The sequence below is a fragment of the Erpetoichthys calabaricus genome, chromosome 7 (assembly GCF_900747795.2).
Source record: "Erpetoichthys calabaricus chromosome 7, fErpCal1.3, whole genome shotgun sequence".
NCBI classification, from domain to species: Eukaryota; Metazoa; Chordata; class Cladistia; order Polypteriformes; family Polypteridae; genus Erpetoichthys; species Erpetoichthys calabaricus.
Genome location: NC_041400.2, coordinates 130,905,271 through 130,923,119, shown reverse-complemented (window position 1 = coordinate 130,923,119; position 17,849 = coordinate 130,905,271). Strand labels below are relative to the sequence as shown.

At 35.8% G+C, this 17,849-nt stretch overlaps 1 protein-coding gene across 5 annotated transcripts in view; it reads right to left on the bottom strand.

Moving 5' to 3' along the window:
• The window catches only part of wrn (WRN RecQ like helicase), a 203,781-nt gene extending 186,960 nt beyond the window's left edge, over positions 1-16,821 (bottom strand). For 4 of the 5 annotated variants that reach the window (XM_051929566.1, XM_051929568.1, XM_051929570.1 and 1 more), the window contains exons 1-4: positions 16,727-16,821; positions 16,284-16,445; positions 6,208-6,329; positions 1,410-1,555 (exon numbers count right to left, since the gene is read on the bottom strand). In XM_051929566.1, the coding sequence (XP_051785526.1) occupies positions 1,410-1,555; positions 6,208-6,329; positions 16,284-16,349 (334 nt within the window). In that variant the 5' untranslated portion in view covers positions 16,350-16,445; positions 16,727-16,821. Of the gene's footprint in view, positions 1-1,409; positions 1,556-6,207; positions 6,330-16,283; positions 16,446-16,709 lie in introns of all 5 variants that reach the window. The other variant, XM_051929567.1, reaches the window with a different exon arrangement.
• Between the last annotated feature and the right edge of the window lie 1,028 nt (positions 16,822-17,849).

The following is a 17,849-nucleotide window of genomic DNA, read 5'->3' as shown; positions in this document are numbered from 1 at the left end:
ATATATACATACACACACACACACACATTCTTTGGTCTTAGTTTTTTTTTTGTCCCCCTCAGGTGTGTGATTAACTGTTGTGTGTTTGTCAATTTTGTAAATTATAATTGGAGAGTCACCAAAACCAGAGTCAAATTCCTTGTACGCATGCATACTGGGCCGAATAATTGGACTGTGATTTAAACAGCGCCTGTAGGTAAAAGTGATATAACAAATATTATGCCATATTTACATTTTACGATCCATTGTATAATTTAAATAAAAACAAATGCTAATTTTGTGTGTGGAAAAAGTAAATACACTCCTATACTATTACAACATACTGTACCTAAAACTAGAATCAGTTGCACCAGATCAGGTGAAAATGATTAGAATATCATTACAGATGATCTTGGAGGAACCTGTCTTATTTAAACCTCAGACATTTAGTTTGGTTTGTTCTTTGTTGTTGAAGTGTTAGTTATCACCATGCTTAAATCAAAAGAGCTTTCTGAGGCCTTCAGAATGATGATTACAGATGCCTCCGAGTCTGCGAAGGGATTTAAAATGATCTCCAAACAACTGGAAATCAATCATTCCACTGTCCAGAAGGTCAAGTACAAGTGTCTGTACAGTCTGTTCAGCCCAAGAACAGAACAAAAAATGCTGAAAGAAGTCTCTAAGAACTTCAGAATTTTTTCATAGGACCTACAGACAGCTTTTGCCACTGTTGATGTCAAAGTGCATGAGTCAATCATTAGGATGAAGCTGTGCAAATTAGACGTACATTTCAGGAGAAAACCTTTGATGTCAAGAAAGAACATCAGGGCAAGACTAAAGTTTCCCCAAGACCGTCTAGGCAAAGATTAAGTTATTTGGCCACAGTTGAAAACCAAAGAGAGCACCTAACTAGAACCTGATTATCAACTGTAAAGAATGGTGGTGAAAATGTTATGGTTTGGGGTTGCTTTGCTGCATCAGGGCCTGCTAGCTATCAGAACCAAGGGTGTACTTTCCTTTACCACAGATGGAAATGGAATATCTACATACACAGTTTCCAAATGGTTAATTCCTTCCTTTCCTTATACATTTCCCTAGGATTATGAAAATATTTTTACATTTTTGTAAAAATGTAACAGCACTGCCCCTGTTCTTGAAAACCCCTTTGGCTGTCGGACTGGATTGTTTTTCTCTGGGTGATCTAATTTCCTACTGTTTCCCGAAAACAGGCAAGTTGCATTGACTAGGATCTCTTAATTGGCTCAGTAATTCTGACTCTTAAGTAATTCTGAAAACAAAATGCTTATTTTGCTGCATACATATTTGGAATATCCAAAGATATGCTTAGTTCTAGACACACAATCTATACATGTTTTCAATCTTAATAAATTTCATACCTAACTAAGACCTTCTAACATGGTCATACCAACCTGACATTGCAGACACGTGAAAAAGGTAACACTTTTTCTCTGACCCACACAACTGAATAAGAGCTACTTTCCCCTGTTTTCCTTTGCTGAAAGTGGGTGGCCACTCTATATCAAATCCCAGTGCAGATCCAGCTTCAAGGGAGCCTCTAGATAAAAACAATAATAAGGAAAAATGTATTTTAAAGTAAGAATCTTGCAGTATTATTGCATATTTTTACATTAAAAACTTAAATTCAACACTATATATGTTTTGTATATAGGCCTATCTTATCTCTTGCCAGCTACTTCATTTACAAAGGATAACTCATAACAGGAAATGGCACTACAGTAAAAGAATGTCTAATTCTTTATTTTTTTCAGGTCACCAGTTATGTTTTTTACACTGAAATACATCTGACTGATTCAAACTTTATAAATAGGACAAACCCTTCAAAATGTTTTCAATCAGCCTCATCATAGTAATTATCAGTTTAACAGCCATTTTCTGGGTTTAGAAAAGTTAGCTGGTAGCTCCCCCAATCTTTTTCCTCTAGTGTCCCTGGCCCTGGACATCTTATGTGGTCAGACCTATTATTTTCATTTCATGACACCATATTCAATTATATCCTCTCTGGCCTACCTCTAAGCCTCATCCATCTCACCTCTTTATCCAATCATCCTTTGCTTTTGGCTATACACATACACCTTTAGCACCACATACTAGTTGGTTTCTCCTCATCCCATCCCCTGTCCCCTACATACCAAATCTCTCTCTTAACTCAGCATTCATCTTCCTTTCACTCCTGGATACTCCACATATGTCTCATCTCTATTCTTTCTTCCACACAGCTCTCAATCCTCAGAATCACTGTGGTGCCCATTTCTTCCTTCTCCTTTTAATATGTTTTCTAAGTAGCAAATGTCACCCAATTTTCCAAACAAAGATAAACCAAATGATTCATGCAAAATCTGATTTGAAGTAAAACCTCACAAAAGGAAGAAAGAAAGGAGTTTAGTCCCTGTCTTGAAGCTTTTTCCTGTGTTAATTTTGTATGCATCTGCCTATTATTTATCAGTAAAATGTAATATAATACTGTAATGCATTTCACCATGAAAGTGATATCAAGTATAAATCTAAGGATTCTAATTGTGCAGAGAGCTGGAATATTATAAATTTAATGTATTCTGTGTGGAAATTGTTGCTTGGCACTACTGTCAGTTCAGGAGGAAGCCCCAGAAGCACATAGTGATTAACAACAGGATCGGTTTTAAGATGACATTTACAACAGTCTACTTTAATGTTAAAATAAACTATGAGATTAAGGTGGAAATTTTGAGATTAAAGTGGAAATGTCCACTTTAATCACAAAATAGACCTTTTCACTGTGTCCCTAATTTTTTTTTTCTCTGTGGATCAAATATACTGCCGTACATTCTGATACTAGTGTGAAAGTGCAAAAAAAAAAAAAAAAAAGATAGCATAGATGATGATATGTGAGACTGTTAAAATGTATTGTGTCATTACATTGGGGGAATATGTGACAATTGAATATAAAAGCACCACAAATGCATTTGTATGTCAGCATTTTGCTTCTCCACATCAAACCACTCATTAAACATTGAAGCACACACATCAATCCTGTAGGATCTTCAAAGCGGCTTGTGTCACATGTGGATAGTAAACAGAGACTCTGATGTCACATTCTGACTTAATCACACTGTATCCGAAGACTTTTTGCTGTTACGGAAACTTGCGCACAAGTCGTGTTCATTTCTGAGGAAAAGCTTAAAGGACGCATCAAATCCATGATGTATACGTGCTTCAAGCGTGAAATATAAACCAGCCCTTACACTACAAAGTTGGATTTGTGTAAAATAGGGTTAAAAAAGATAAGCATGTGGAAAGGAAGTAAACAAAATCTAATTAAACTGTTTGAAACAAAACATTGCACTCAAACAGACAGGACTACTTTTATTCTGACAGATACATATGTATTTTGACTCTCCCAGATTTAACAGTTGTTTACTAGATGCACCAGCAACAGAAGTTTCCACAGTAAGTACACTGTTGCTAGAAAGCAGGCTTCAAAACAATGGTGTGCATGACACTTAAGTATTTAAAAAGGCAGTGATCCGGCACCCAGTGGGGGGATGCTTGTTTCAGTGAAAATACACTTGACAGTTGATATTTGCTTGTTTACAAAGGTAGGGGGCAAAGTGGTCATGTACATCTTCTCAAAGGACCATGCACTTATGACATTGATTCTCATAAGCCATATGGTTGTTTTTTTCATACTAGTACCATATGTCAGATTTCTTAGAGTGTGTACACTTAAATATTCAAAGAAAAAGGACTTATTTTCATAAATTTGGGAGTAAACAATGAGCCTTCATTTTAGACTTGTCATAAACTAATAGTGTTCTACTCACCTTTTATTTTTTTATAGCAACAACTGTATATTTCACACTATGCTTAAGTTTATTTTTATAAATAAATTACTTCTCAAAGAAAATGACTGAACACTAGTCACAGGCAATATTTAGTAAGTTTAGGGGAATTTTTACTTAAAGTCACACAGTCAAAATACAACTTCAGAGTTCAGTCAGCAAGAAAACACAAAACTATAAGAAATTAACCTTCCAGACTTAATGCAAAATCATGCAAATTGTTTTAATTATGCAGGAGACATGTATCAATAAGCAGAAGTTCTTTGAAAATTGTTAGTTACTGTATTAAAATTAGTCAGCAATAACATGAAAAAGTAAAAGAAAAGCCTGCAGAGATGGTACACATCACAGAGATTTTTAAATTATTTTGATATTGTAATGTGTTTTTATCATATTGATTTATGCATGTCAAATAATATATTTACTTTGTAACAACTTCTTTAAATGACAAGGTTATTATATTACCATAAGAGTAAGTGAGAGAATAGTTTTATCTTATTATGAAAGACTGTTCATTTTTTCTTTGTAAGAGTTGAAAATGACAGCAATACAGCAAAGAACCATTATTTAAAATAATTTGGTATGAGTGTGTTACTGAGGTTAACTGAATAATTATGAAACCAAACAGTACAATAGCCAGGAAGAAAAACCCACTCAATGAAGTCTGACATCTTTATTTTTTCTTATTTTTCATAGCTTATCAACAGCACTGCACATTTTGTTCAAGATACAAATTCTATATATGCCTCTGTTTAAAGTTCTAAATATAAATAACATTATATCCATTGAAGTTAGTGCCAGTTCCATACAAACACTAAGGTCTGTATGTTACAAAACTAGTGAGAACATTCAGAATAAACAGCCATACTTGAATTATCATGCTCCTAATGATACAATTTAGAACAGAAAAAAAAACCAGATGGTTATCCAAAATGTTCCCTTTACAGAGAAAAAAAAATTCAAATTATCTCAATAGCATACTTTATACTTTTTTTTTTTGGGCAACTCCTTGCATCTGGTCTGGATGTAAATTCAGGGCATGTTTTAAAAAACTGTAGCTAACAATTACCTCAGGCCTTCAGTTACATATTTTAGTATTTCATTGAGAGAATATGTGGACCTCACCTACTTCAAAAGGTCAACAATTATCCCAGTCCCTAAGAAAACAAATGTGGACTGTCTGAATGAATACAGACTGATGCCACTCACTTCAGTCATGATTAAATGAGAAAACTTGTGCTGTGACACATTAAATATTCCAGACAATCATAATCAGCTCCCAGTTTGCATACTGTCAAAACCAGTCAACAGAGAATGTCATATCTCCATACTCCATACCATAGTGCCACATCTGGGTAATAAAAATTGTTATGCCAGAGTCCAGTTAATAGACTACAACTCAGCATTTAACACTGTGGTGCCACCAAAGCTGACCACCAAACCCCTCAATTTATGACTCAGAAACAACCTCTAAAATTGGATCCAAATAGAGTTTAAATTTTTTAAATCTGTTCTCACTAGCTCTTCTAGGAGCATCCTCACTGACTGCGTAACATCTGGTAGAGAACTTGCTTGGCTCAAGATTGTAAAGCCCTGAAAATGTGGTAAAGGCAGCTAGCTGCCTTGTACTCAGTACATATACAACACTTACTGCCTTAGAAAGGCAAACAGTGTAACTAAAAACTCGGCTGCCATTTACAGCTGTTTTTCTCATTCTTTCTTTCTGGCTATGCATATTATGTACACATGACAATAATTTCTGAACCTGAAATTGAAAATAAGCAGTACATATTTAGGTAATTGCTGGTACATACCATGTGTCTGCAGCTCATACTGAGCACAATGAAAGATTCATCTTCTGACCAGGGCTATTGCAATGCCAAAATTGTCAAACCAGTGCAAAAGCAATTGGCACTAGCTAACTAGTAAGTATTGTCTACATTACAGTAGATAGAAAATTAGTCATAATGTCACCATAATATGTCATAATAGCACCATACAGCACCTATGGTAAGCACATATTTTCACAGACTGGCAATCATTTAATAATGTTAAATTCAGATGACTACAGTGATATTATTATAGGTATACAGCTGAAGTATATAACCTTTTGTTGTTGTACAGTCATAATCACTTGCATTGCATGATCCCTTTAAAATGACTACTTAAAGTAAAAAGTGAAACAATGCTAACAGAAAACTAAGCAATGTAATAACATAAATCCACTTTGGTTTTGTAATTTCTGTCCTCTAAAAGCTTGATACTGAATTGCTCCTGAATAATTTAGCAATGGAAAAAAAAAAGACATTTAAAAATACTATAATCAAGTAAAATAACTGTATGAATTTTACATTCAGGCATATAACTGTACCTTATGTCCTCAGATAAGAAAGAACAGTCATTATTTTCATTACTGTAAATAATTGAGCCTGGGAATTCCAAATAAGGAAGGCAATCTTCAAGAACACTTTTCTTAAGGTATTTTGAAGAACCCTGCCATAGACAAAGATCAAAAGAAATAATCAGGAATCAGTATTTGTAAAAAAACATTCAGATTTAACTTAGAGCAGTAGTTCTCAACCTGTGGCATGCAATCAGTGGCGCAGAAAGAATTACCGGGTGATATGTGAAGGAACACAAAAAAAAAATTGGAAGCAGTAAACACACGCTTAAAGACTAAAAAGAGAGAAACAGACAAAGACCAGTAGGGGGGCTTGGAGGAGAGACAGAGACAGAGAGAAACCAGTCCTGTGCAAAGGACAAAGAAGCTTTTGGTGTTGTATTTACACATCAAACAACACTTCTGCTTACAGGGGGTGCAATGATTTCCTCTTAGCACGCTAGAAAGGGAATTGCCTGTGATGAAATGGTAGACAATGAATGAGCTGAAGGACAGGGCTCCTTCCCAATGAAAGGGGAGGGGGACAGGTCCTTCAGAATCTTGATGTCATGGCAGTCCACTTGTTGTGCATGTTTTATTAAATATTATTTTAATGTAAACATGTATTTTGGATGTTACATTGCAAATGACTGGGTACTTGATATTTGGACTATACAATATGAGTAATTTGAGCTTTTTTAATTGACATTTTGATATTGATTGCTGTTGATCAAATTTGTTTCCTTCAAACCCATTACATCAGGAATTTTGTCATCTATGTTCTCTAAACTTTTTCTAAGCCATCACCACAAAAATGTAAAGGAAAAAAAAGTTACAAAAGTTTTATTTACTTCTTTTTGTTGAACTGGAGTCATATGTAAATGGTGAGCTATTTTGTTCCTTATTTCCATCTGAATTTAAATGAAATTACAGAGCTTGACTTCATTTAAAAAAAATCCCGCATGGCTAAACTAAACAGGTCAAAACCCAACACTCTTTCAAATGAAAAGCAAAAAGCATACTTATTATCAACACTTTTATCTGATTATGGAATTGGTTCAGAAATAAAAAAAAAATGTCTGCTTTGAGAACGGAAGGATGTGACTAATTAACTGTCAGATGAACTTGTTTTAAGTCACAGTGTCATGTATTTGACCAAGGGAGTTGCAATCATGGCAAGATTAATTGCCTAGTACAACACCATTTATATATCCCAGATTAATGAATGAAGGCCTGGCATTTAATCTCTCATTGTAAAGACATTGGCTACAGTTGTTCATCCAACCGTCTGTCCATTTTATAACCAACGCATTTGGGTGAGAATTATCGGGAAATGGTTTTGGACAAGATGCCACCCTCACACATATCCTTTTACAACGGTGAAGAAACAAGCTGCTCCATTCAATAACTCCAAAATAAAACTGATTTAGTGTTTCAAAACGTCCCATTGGCCAACAAAGACCATGTTTATGTCATGCACTTTGTTTCTGAAATAAAAGTAATGTTTTTTTAATGTTCTTTCTTGTCTGAATGTCACAAAGCCTACAGCTGCTAGTAATTATTGCTTCCAAGTCAATGGCAAATTTTAGATTACTACACAGGCATAGTTAATAACAAAGTCTGATCAGTTAGGTAAGACATCTTTAAAAGCACTGAACAAAGGCCATTTTACAGAAATTCTGAGATAATCTTAAATAGTTAAAGTTTCATATTAATAATACTAAATTTTATTTGAAAAAACAGTCTTAACTCTGGGAGAAATTTGAAAAAGGAGGTAATGACATGGAAAATACTAACCAGTTAATGTCTCCTCCAGACACTGATGCAATCTCAACAATATCACAAATCTAACAAAGTGATTTGAAAAGTTAGTTGAGTTTGTGTAAATTAAAATATCTTCGGTTATTTTGTTATTTACTAATTCATGTGGGAATAACAATGTTTATTTTTGGTATTCGTACCATCATCGTACCATCATTTATTAGTTAATAGACGGAAAGTGAATAGATTTAGTACATTCACATAGTAAATTGACTGGTCCATGATAATCATTTCATGCATATAAACTCCATGCAGACATCCCCAAAGACACTCAGATGACCCCCCAATTATATATTTGTAAATTGAAAAAATTAAAATTTTAGGCTTTCCAATTTTTATTCTATATCAAATCACACTTGCTCATACACAAAAAAATAATTTTAAAAAAATTAGGAGTACATAGGAAAAAATAAAGACACACAACATCTACCCAGAATGCCTTGTTAAAACCCACAAATGCACCATTTTTGGGTGGATAAAGAAATATATTACCTTTAGCTTTATCTAATAAGAGTACTTAACAATTTAAGACTGAAAAAAGTGGTGGTACTTTGAAACATTTAAAATTCCTGGTGGTGGTATGCCAAAACAAAAAGACTGAGAACCTCTTTTTCTACAGAAACCCACATATATTCAGATTACTTTGACACCATGATCAAGCATAAGCATTCCAAAACATTTCAAGAAATAACTATTTATAAAGCAACTTCTATTTTAAAGCCACAATCTTTACTTAAAATATAATACAAGCAACAAATATACACAAAAATGTAAGTTAATAAAAGGCAATACTGAGACAATATAAAGTTATTAGGATATTGTAAAGTAATTAGATGTCTACAGTGATCATTCATTAAAGAAACAGTGCATAATTTTCTAGACAAAAGGAGTTTTAAATAAAATACATTCCATAATAAGCTTTGGAATCCCTGGGTAAAAATGGAACAAAAGGTTGAAAAGGGCATAGAGCATGTTCAACATTGTTATGATAGCTTTTATAAAAAAAAAATAGTGTCCACAGTTTCATATTAATAAGTATAATGAGTTTTGAAGGCAATGCTTCAGAACATTCCTGTGAACTTTAGACTGGTAATAATCCATAGTATATAAAGTCTTAAAAGTCTGTTTTTCCACATAAATAGTATACAGAACACAAAGAAATTTGAAATTAAAAAAGTACACTTTAACTTTGAAAATAATACATTTTATGTATTATCAAATGATTATTAAACATTTTAAGGAAAAATAACATTCTTGTTACCTATAATACAGTTACCCAAAGTGACACAGTTTTTGTGGCACAGTAATATATAGCATATTAAGTGAATGTTCATACTTTTCTAGATACCATGTAAATGATTAAATATCTTTCCTCCTGTACCAAAGACATTAATTTTAAAAGTATGCATATCAACTAAGAAAGTTCTATGTGATTTTAACCAAATCATCAAATGACCATGCTAAGTCATTGATGACACATCTATGACCAGGAAATCTCCTCTGGAATCAGAAATGGGGTAACTAATGTAATACTTGGAAAGATGTGACTATTGTAATAGGAAATAATAGATTTGTGACCTGATGTAGGTTTATACAAGGATGCCAAAGCCAAAATATACATAGAATTTTAAATCAGAAAAGCAACAAGCCAAATTACTGAACAGCAAATCTAATAAATTTTATTTGTATGGAAAAATAATATAAAAATATGTCACTTGTTTTCTTGTAAACAGAAAGTTCTAAATCTGATTTAAAAAAAACTAGTATTTGTTGCTAAAATGTATATGACTCTGGACCAAAAATAAATAAATAAAACACTATGTTGTTCCTGTATATATTACATTAGATTACCCACATATGTTTTTGCTAAATGAAATCTTTTACTAGCAATTATCGTTTTTTCAACCGACAACTACCTCTTTTAGTATTCATTAGGGCTTACTCATAACACTGCAGTATTATTTGTTGTTAAGGGAGCAATTATGCCAGCTCGGTGGCGCAGGATTTGTTCCTGCCTTGTGCCCTATGCTTGCCAGGCTTAGCTCCAGCTTTCCCTCAGCCCTGCCTTGAATAAGTGGGTAGGAAAAATAGATGGGACTGATGAGAGTAATTACCTCCCTGCAATGGACTGGCACCCCCACTGCTTGCTAAGATGGTCTCCAGCTTCCCTGCAATCCTAGAGAAGTGGGTTTGTATAATGAATGGATGGTAGATGGAGGTGATTAAATATACATGTCTGACCAGACAGAGCAAAATAAATCACAGGAGAAGCCAGGAAACTCACATAAGTGTTTGTTTCCTCTACTTTTCCAGATTCACTATCATGGAAGAAGATCCATAAAATCTAGTTTGCTCCAAATAGTTCTCCGATCCTGCCAATCTTCCTTCCTCTAACCTTTAAAAAGGACTCTGACAACCTTAAGAGTTTATCTTTATTGATCACAACAACTAGCAAGAGACTTGTTAGTAATGCAATTTATTAATTGTTAGAGATTTCTTAGTCTGAGATTGACACAGGTGTTATCTTAAAACACACCAGCATCACTTCAGCATTAAATTGGATTTGTCTGTCTCAGAATTCCAACTCTTCCTTGCTTTTCTGTGCTTCTTTTTAGACTGTTTACATAACATCTTTCTAACTTTTAGTTCATCTTCGCCATTTACCTTACCCAAAGCATTTAAAAATATCAATTTCAAACTCATTATTTAATTAAAGCCAAAGGCAGGTAATTAAACTTTTAAATTCATCTTGGTCAACTTTTTTGCTTCTCATTACTAACCCAGGTTGCCCTTTTATTCCATGACACTGAAAATGTACTTCAGATTAACACATGCATTTCTACAGCACTCCAAGTCTACTTTCACACTGCAGTTAAAAGTGACTAATTTTTCAGTTTTTGGCACATATTCAGTTTTTTAACTTTTCATATTTATTTTGCAAGCAATCCAATTCAACATGAATGTGTAAAGATATCCATCCTGAATGGACCCTGCATGCTTAAAATTGATAAATGCAAATTTATCAGAAAGATTAAATTTATTAAAGTACCAGAATTTCTATCAGCATGCTGACTACTACACTTCTTAAAATGGGTTTCAGTGCAGCACATCCTTGAATTTGTCAGGTCATGATGGCAAGGCTGCTTTGAGTATAATTATCACTACCAAATCTGTACATAAAAACCTAACATAGGAGAGGAGCCAGTATGTGCAGACACAAGGTATAAATGTTTTGGATACAAAACAGTGATTTGACAGTTTCCCAATGATGAGGAGAACGCTGAACTACCTATGACAATACCTGTCCACAAGACTCTCTCAAAATAATTATGTGATTGACACACCCAATTTCCAATCAATAATGCATAGCCAACTGGGCTGTATTGCCTGACAACAGTCATCCCAAATTCTTATTAGGTCAGTCACATCAATTACTTACCATTGACAATCCTGCATTGATAATGCAAAGATTGCATAAACAGTGAAGTAAAACTGAATATTTCCAGACAATTCTTATTCAAGCATTCAAATACAGCTTACATACTGTATGCCCATATCAGATTTGGTACAATCTAACCTGAAAAATTCTGATTCAGCGTGTTTTTTTGCAGTTCACACTTCTCTAAAAAGATCATATCTCCTGTATGTCACATATGAATGAAAAAAAATTGGAATTGTGCTGAAATGTGAATGTTACCCGAGAGATAATAATATTAAGAACTCTCCATTGGGCCAGCTGCATGTACACAGATTATTTTATTGCTTTTAATTTACTACTGTTTGGATTTGCAAAACCACATGAGAATGACTCATTGTTTACTTAAATGGTAAAGACACCAGTTGACAGAATAAACATTGTAAAGGGGACTATAATAGGTTTGAGTACAGTCATTGTAAGTACAGAAACAGGCAGAATGAGTAAAAATTAGTGGACTTTCAAATATATGGTGGAATAAATTATGTTTAAAAAGGAATGACAAGCAACAGAGCTGCTGCAATTTGCAAACAACCAAACTACCTATAAAATAAAGCAAACAAATAGCAAAAATACTAGCAACTGATTCAAAAGCAACTCTACAGAGTTTAATCTGCCACTGACTGTTAAGTATACATTTAAATAAGCTTTCAGGACTGATTATATACAACAATTATATTTACACTTAGGTATACTGAAATTAAATTAAAACATTAAATTGTTTTTGAGGAGGACAGGCCATTCAGCCTATCAAATGTTTCCAATCCAATCCACTTAATTCCAATAAAATAACATCAGGTCTAGTTTAGAAGATCCCTTACATCTTACTAGTTTAGAAGGTCCCTAACATCATACTATCTACCACAGTACTGGGTAATCTATTCCATTTGTCTATAGTTCTCTGTGTAAAGAAAAATTCCTTTCCCTTTGTGCAAAATTTACCCTTAAAAAGTTTCCAACACTGTCCCTGTGTTCTTTCTGAACTTATTTTAAAGTAACAGCCTAATCCACTGTGTGAATTCCTTTCATAATTTTAAGCAATTCAATCTCGTCACCCCTTAATCTCCTTTTGCTTAAACAGAAATGGTTCAGTTTCCTCATAACTCATCCCCTGCAGTCCTGGAATAAGTCTAGTTGCTCTTCTCAGGCCGTTTTCTAGCACTGCTATGTCTTTTTTGTAGCCTGCACACAGTACTGTAGGTGCAGCTTCACTAGTGCATTATCACTCCTGTTTTGCAGCAGCTTCATTGGCTTCCAGTTAAGTTCCGCATTCAATTCAAAATTCTTCCGTTAACTTTTAAGGCTATCCACAACCTTGCCACTCCATAGCTGTCTGACCTCTTCCATGTTGCAATTCCCTCCCGTAACCTTAGCTCCTCTTCCTCCATCCACTTGACTCTCCCCTTCGTCAGTCTTACCACTATGGGGAGCAGAGCATTCAGTTGCTCTGCTCCCCAGCTCTGGAACTCATTACCATCTGAGCTTAGAAATATTGAATCATTTTCACTTTTCAAATCTAAACTTAAAACTAATTTGTTTAAGACTGCTTTTTCTCTTTGATTACAATTGCTCTGTCCGATTTTAATTTTTGTATTTTAGTTTTGTTTATAATCTGTTTTATCTATTGTTCGGTGTCCTTGAATGTTTAGAAAGGCGCCTACAAATAAATAAAACTAGCCAACCCGCGTCGTAACATACGCCGCATAATTATGTATTGATGGGTGAACACTTGCTGAACGACACAGTTGTCCAAATGGGGTGGGTTTGTGGATACCACTGTGAGTGAATGAAAAGATGGACCTCTGGAGAGAGCAACATACAACTGTCCGTGACTGAAAGCGGGATTGTCTGTGACGATGGAGGCCACGCTGGTGAAAGTTACTTCGTCGGTAGGGATAAGTTTCAGCACTTGTTCATTAAGGTGTAGCGAGTCTTCGTTGTTGACGCTTAATATAGCTTGCGTACTGAGTTGTTCCGGAGTCACAGTTGAGAAACACTTTTTTAATGTCTTTTAAGCACAGGGAAAAAAATTAACATGTGAAACATCCGTAATGTAATAAGCCACCAAGAAAAGTAACATTGCAACTATGCACGCTACGATCTGATCGCTGTAAACAGAAGTGAAAACAAAATCGAGGCCAGTGCATTCTTTAACTGCCTTGTAGCGCAATGGTAGTGATGCTGTTTTGCAGTAAGGAGACTGTGGAAGATTTTGGGATCGCTTCCCGGTTTCTCCCTGTGTGGATAGCGCTTTGAATACTGAAAACACCGGTATATCAATGTAATGAAGTATTATTATTCTTATGCGTCCAGCGCTCTCTCTCTCGCGCACCTGTATGCGTGTGTCGTTCGCTCTCTCTCGCTCGCTCGCTGCACGTGTTCCTGCAGGCATACCAGTAAGTGAATGAAAAGATGGAACTCTGGAGAGAGCAACATACAACTGTCCGTGACTGAAAACTGGTTTTGGCAGATACATTCACATCTTTTTGAAAGTTTGGCCCTGTGCCTTATTAATTGTCATTGCAAAGGCAAATCTAACAGGAAATTGTCTTTGCTCAGATGCACGCGCAGGCTCTCTCTCAGCAGCACGCGAGCCTCCCCAGCCCTCTCTCTCTCTCAGCAGCACGGGAGCCTCCCCAGCCCCCCTCCCCCCTCTCTCTCTCAACAGCACGGGAGCCCCCTCCCCCTCTGTCTCTCAAAAGCAGGCGAGCCCTCTCTCTCTAACATTGCAGCAGTTGTATAAACACTTTTTTTTAAATGAGTTTTAAGCACAGGGGGAAAAAAAAGGAACATTTGAACAAATCCGAACGTTATGTAAAAGCCAACCAAGATAGTAACATTGCAGGAGTTCACCATTTTTAATCAGGCGACTGACAGTAGTGGAGTCAGGCACAGAGAAGGTCAGCTGCTGAGAAAGCGTCTCGACTGTTGCAGGGCGGTGAAGCAGGTGAGACGCTAATGAAAAAGAGGCACAGGGCTTATTGGTTTTTAAAGACTGCTTCCTTCATTGTGTTTTAACCTCAGTTTTAAAGGATTGCGCGGCTCTCTCTGTCGCGCTGCCTGTGTGTGCGTGGCTCTCTCTCTCGGGCTGCCTGTGTGTGCCTCTGTCTCTCTGTCGCACTGCCTGTGTGTGCCTCTGTCTCTCTCTGGCGCTGCCTCTGTGTGAACCAAGGTTCCACTGAGGTTGACTAATGAAAAGTCAACGTGGCTCAGAGCTGCATGTGGACTGTGGCACAGACAAACAGAAATGACGGCATGTTTTTCGAGGCGTCGCATCCGAGTTGGTGGGCGTGGCTCTCCGAGTTGTCGTCGTATCCAATGGTCTTAGAGTTGGTGGGTGTGGCTCCTTCCTGCGTGCGCCATGGGTGTCTTACTTGTCGGCGGCTTAGTGAATCCACGCCCCTTCTGCCGTGCTTTCCATGGGTGGCTACTTGTCTTCCGGCTTAGTGAATTATATATATAGATGTTTTATTATTATTAAGTTTAAGCATAGCTTCCTTTGACATGTACCCTACACATTATGCTATATAACCTATGTTGGTCTTCTTAATGGCTTTTGTGAACACTGTCTGAAGTTCATAGTGAAGAATCCACTGTGACTCCTAAATCCTTCTCATAAGCAGTACTTTCAATATTCAGACCTCCCATTGTGTATTCAAACCTAACATTTTTACTTCCTATGTGTAATACTTTACATTTACTTACATTAAATTTCATCTGCCACAAATCTGCCCAAGCTTATATGCTGCCCAAGTCCCTCTGTGATGATTCAACAGATTCCACATTACCTGTCAATATACCTATCTTGGTATCATCCGCAAACTTAACCAGCCTGTTGTTTATATTACTATCCAGATACATTCCACAGATTACATATACTGTACTGTATATTTAAAATAGCAGTTGCTATACCACTGAAGGATACGATTCTTATCATCAACCAATTTTGATAAAGTTCCTCTCACCATAACTCTCTGTTTCCTGTGTTTTAGCCAATTCTGCACCCATCTACACGCTACACCCTGATCCCCCACCTCTTTAAATTTGATGCCCAACCACTCATGTGGCAACTTATCAAATCCTTTCTGAATGTGAAGATAGATAATATTACATACAACAATCCAATCACATTATTTTGTTGCTTCCTCATAGAATTTCAGCATATTACTAAAACATGACCTCCCAGGTCAGAACCCATGCTAACTGTTCACTACATCTTTTCCTTGTTGTTGGGAAGACTCTGGCACCCCTACCTAAAAATTAACCCGAAACTGGATTAAGGGGGATTTTAAATGAAAAGATGGGTTGATTTTAACTTACTATCATTTAATATCTGAGCAAGTGGTCAGGCAAGAATTGTAGCATTTGCAGAATTGTAAAACTACAAATAATTGTCCATGTTAAAACCTAAAGAATTACTTTACACTTTAAGATAAACGGTACATTTTGCATAAAAGATAACCACACTTTGTGCCAGCCTTAACAAATAACAGGGCATGGGGGAAGGAAACACAATTTCCTACATTTTTGTGTAATCTCAAATGTACAGTAGATCAGATCACCTTTTTGGCAAATTCACACACAAATATAAGTAAATTCGCACCGCTCTGTTACTTAAAGCAGAACACCGGCAAATCAAAACACACAAAAGTCTCCTACATCCTGTCCCAAGGACTGGATATAACAATTAAGGAAGCCATGACAAAAATGATTAGTTAATTAGTAAATAAACTTTCCATATACATTAACAAGACCAATGGCTTTTCATTACCTGATTTTTTTCGAAGCTCACATTTTCCGGTACCTTGAACATCCATTTTGGCAACTCTCTATCCATTATTTTCTGATCATTTAAAAAGGTATTCTATTCACAGCTTTGCCAAAGACCAGATTTTAGAAAGGTAGCAAATCTGAAGTTGAACTGTCAGCATTCCTGTTAGAACAAAGATTATTAATTTCAAACAAAATGTAAACATAGTAAACAGAAATGGCAATCTGGATTTAAAAACACACTACTGACGTAATATCATAAATTATCAAATTCATTAAACGTGGACCACAACAGAAGATAACAGTGAAGAGCGGATGCTAGTAAACCATTTTCACTCTAACATTGCACATGTCAATTGACGTCATAGGTGCAGCAGAACACCTATGTAAACTCGTTAGACACTCAGACATATTGAGCATTTATTACCCAGTCCAAACGCTGACCTAAAAAGCAGCGTGTTTCCCACCGCTCCGCTCGCAAAATACTGGCGCGCACAGAACAAGACTCAGTTTGTACTCCACAGCCTCTTCAAAACGGTGTCACATCTTAAATCGCACGGAGAGAAACAAAACGATGCCTCTCGAGTATAAGTTTATTTATGGATTGTGCAGACTTGATCTTCAAACCTGTAATTCCCCAAAGACACGATCAAAAGTACGGTTTTCAGAACCTACTTCGTCTGTCTTTTCACACTGCATTTTAATTGTAAGCGCCTGTCATAAAAGGACAGTTTAACTGAGCTCGTAACTATACTCATGTCCACTTATATCGAAACTAAATGATGGACAGTTCTAAAAAGTAAAATACGCACAAAACATGCACCTAACATTTTAACCTGTAACAAGATGCTAAAAAAAACTTTGAAGCTGTTTTGTAAAGCGGAACCATTATGTATTAACTTGTGAGGCGACAGGAGCAGGATTCACTTACAACGGAATGCCCAGTGAAAGAGTGACTTTCATTTGTTACTGCGCGACTGCGTGTGTATTATATATAATGTATGTACTGTATAGCTATGTTATAGAGCTGTTCAAAATTAAAGTTCCATTGTTGTGTCCACAGAGTTTTTACAGCACGTTTACAAAGACCGAGTTGTTTTTATTAGTAGATCTGTTCCGTTTCACCTAATGGTGTTAAACCCTGTATGCAGTTCCGTTTCACCTAATGGTGTTAAACCCTGTATGCATCTCTCTTGATCCCTGCAGCGCTGATATTTGTTAAAGTGTAGCAATACAGTAAGGACTGTATTCATAGTTCCTTACAGTGGATCGTTTTTGTTTTCTTACTGGTATTCAAAAGAACATTCTATCATAACACAGTTTACATAAAGTCTGAATTAGCGCAAGCTGCCCTAATTTAAGTTGCTCATAACCTATGTAAACATTTACTGCATGCGGTGGAAGTACATAATAAATAAAAATAGTTGCGTTCAATTTTGAAATATTAAAACGTGTGCTTCAATTGAAATGTTTAAAGGTTAAATATTCTTGATTGTAATAGAAACTTGTCATTTGTCGACCTCTGGTAGATGTCCATAGAGGGCAGGCTAGTAAAGGATTAAAAATT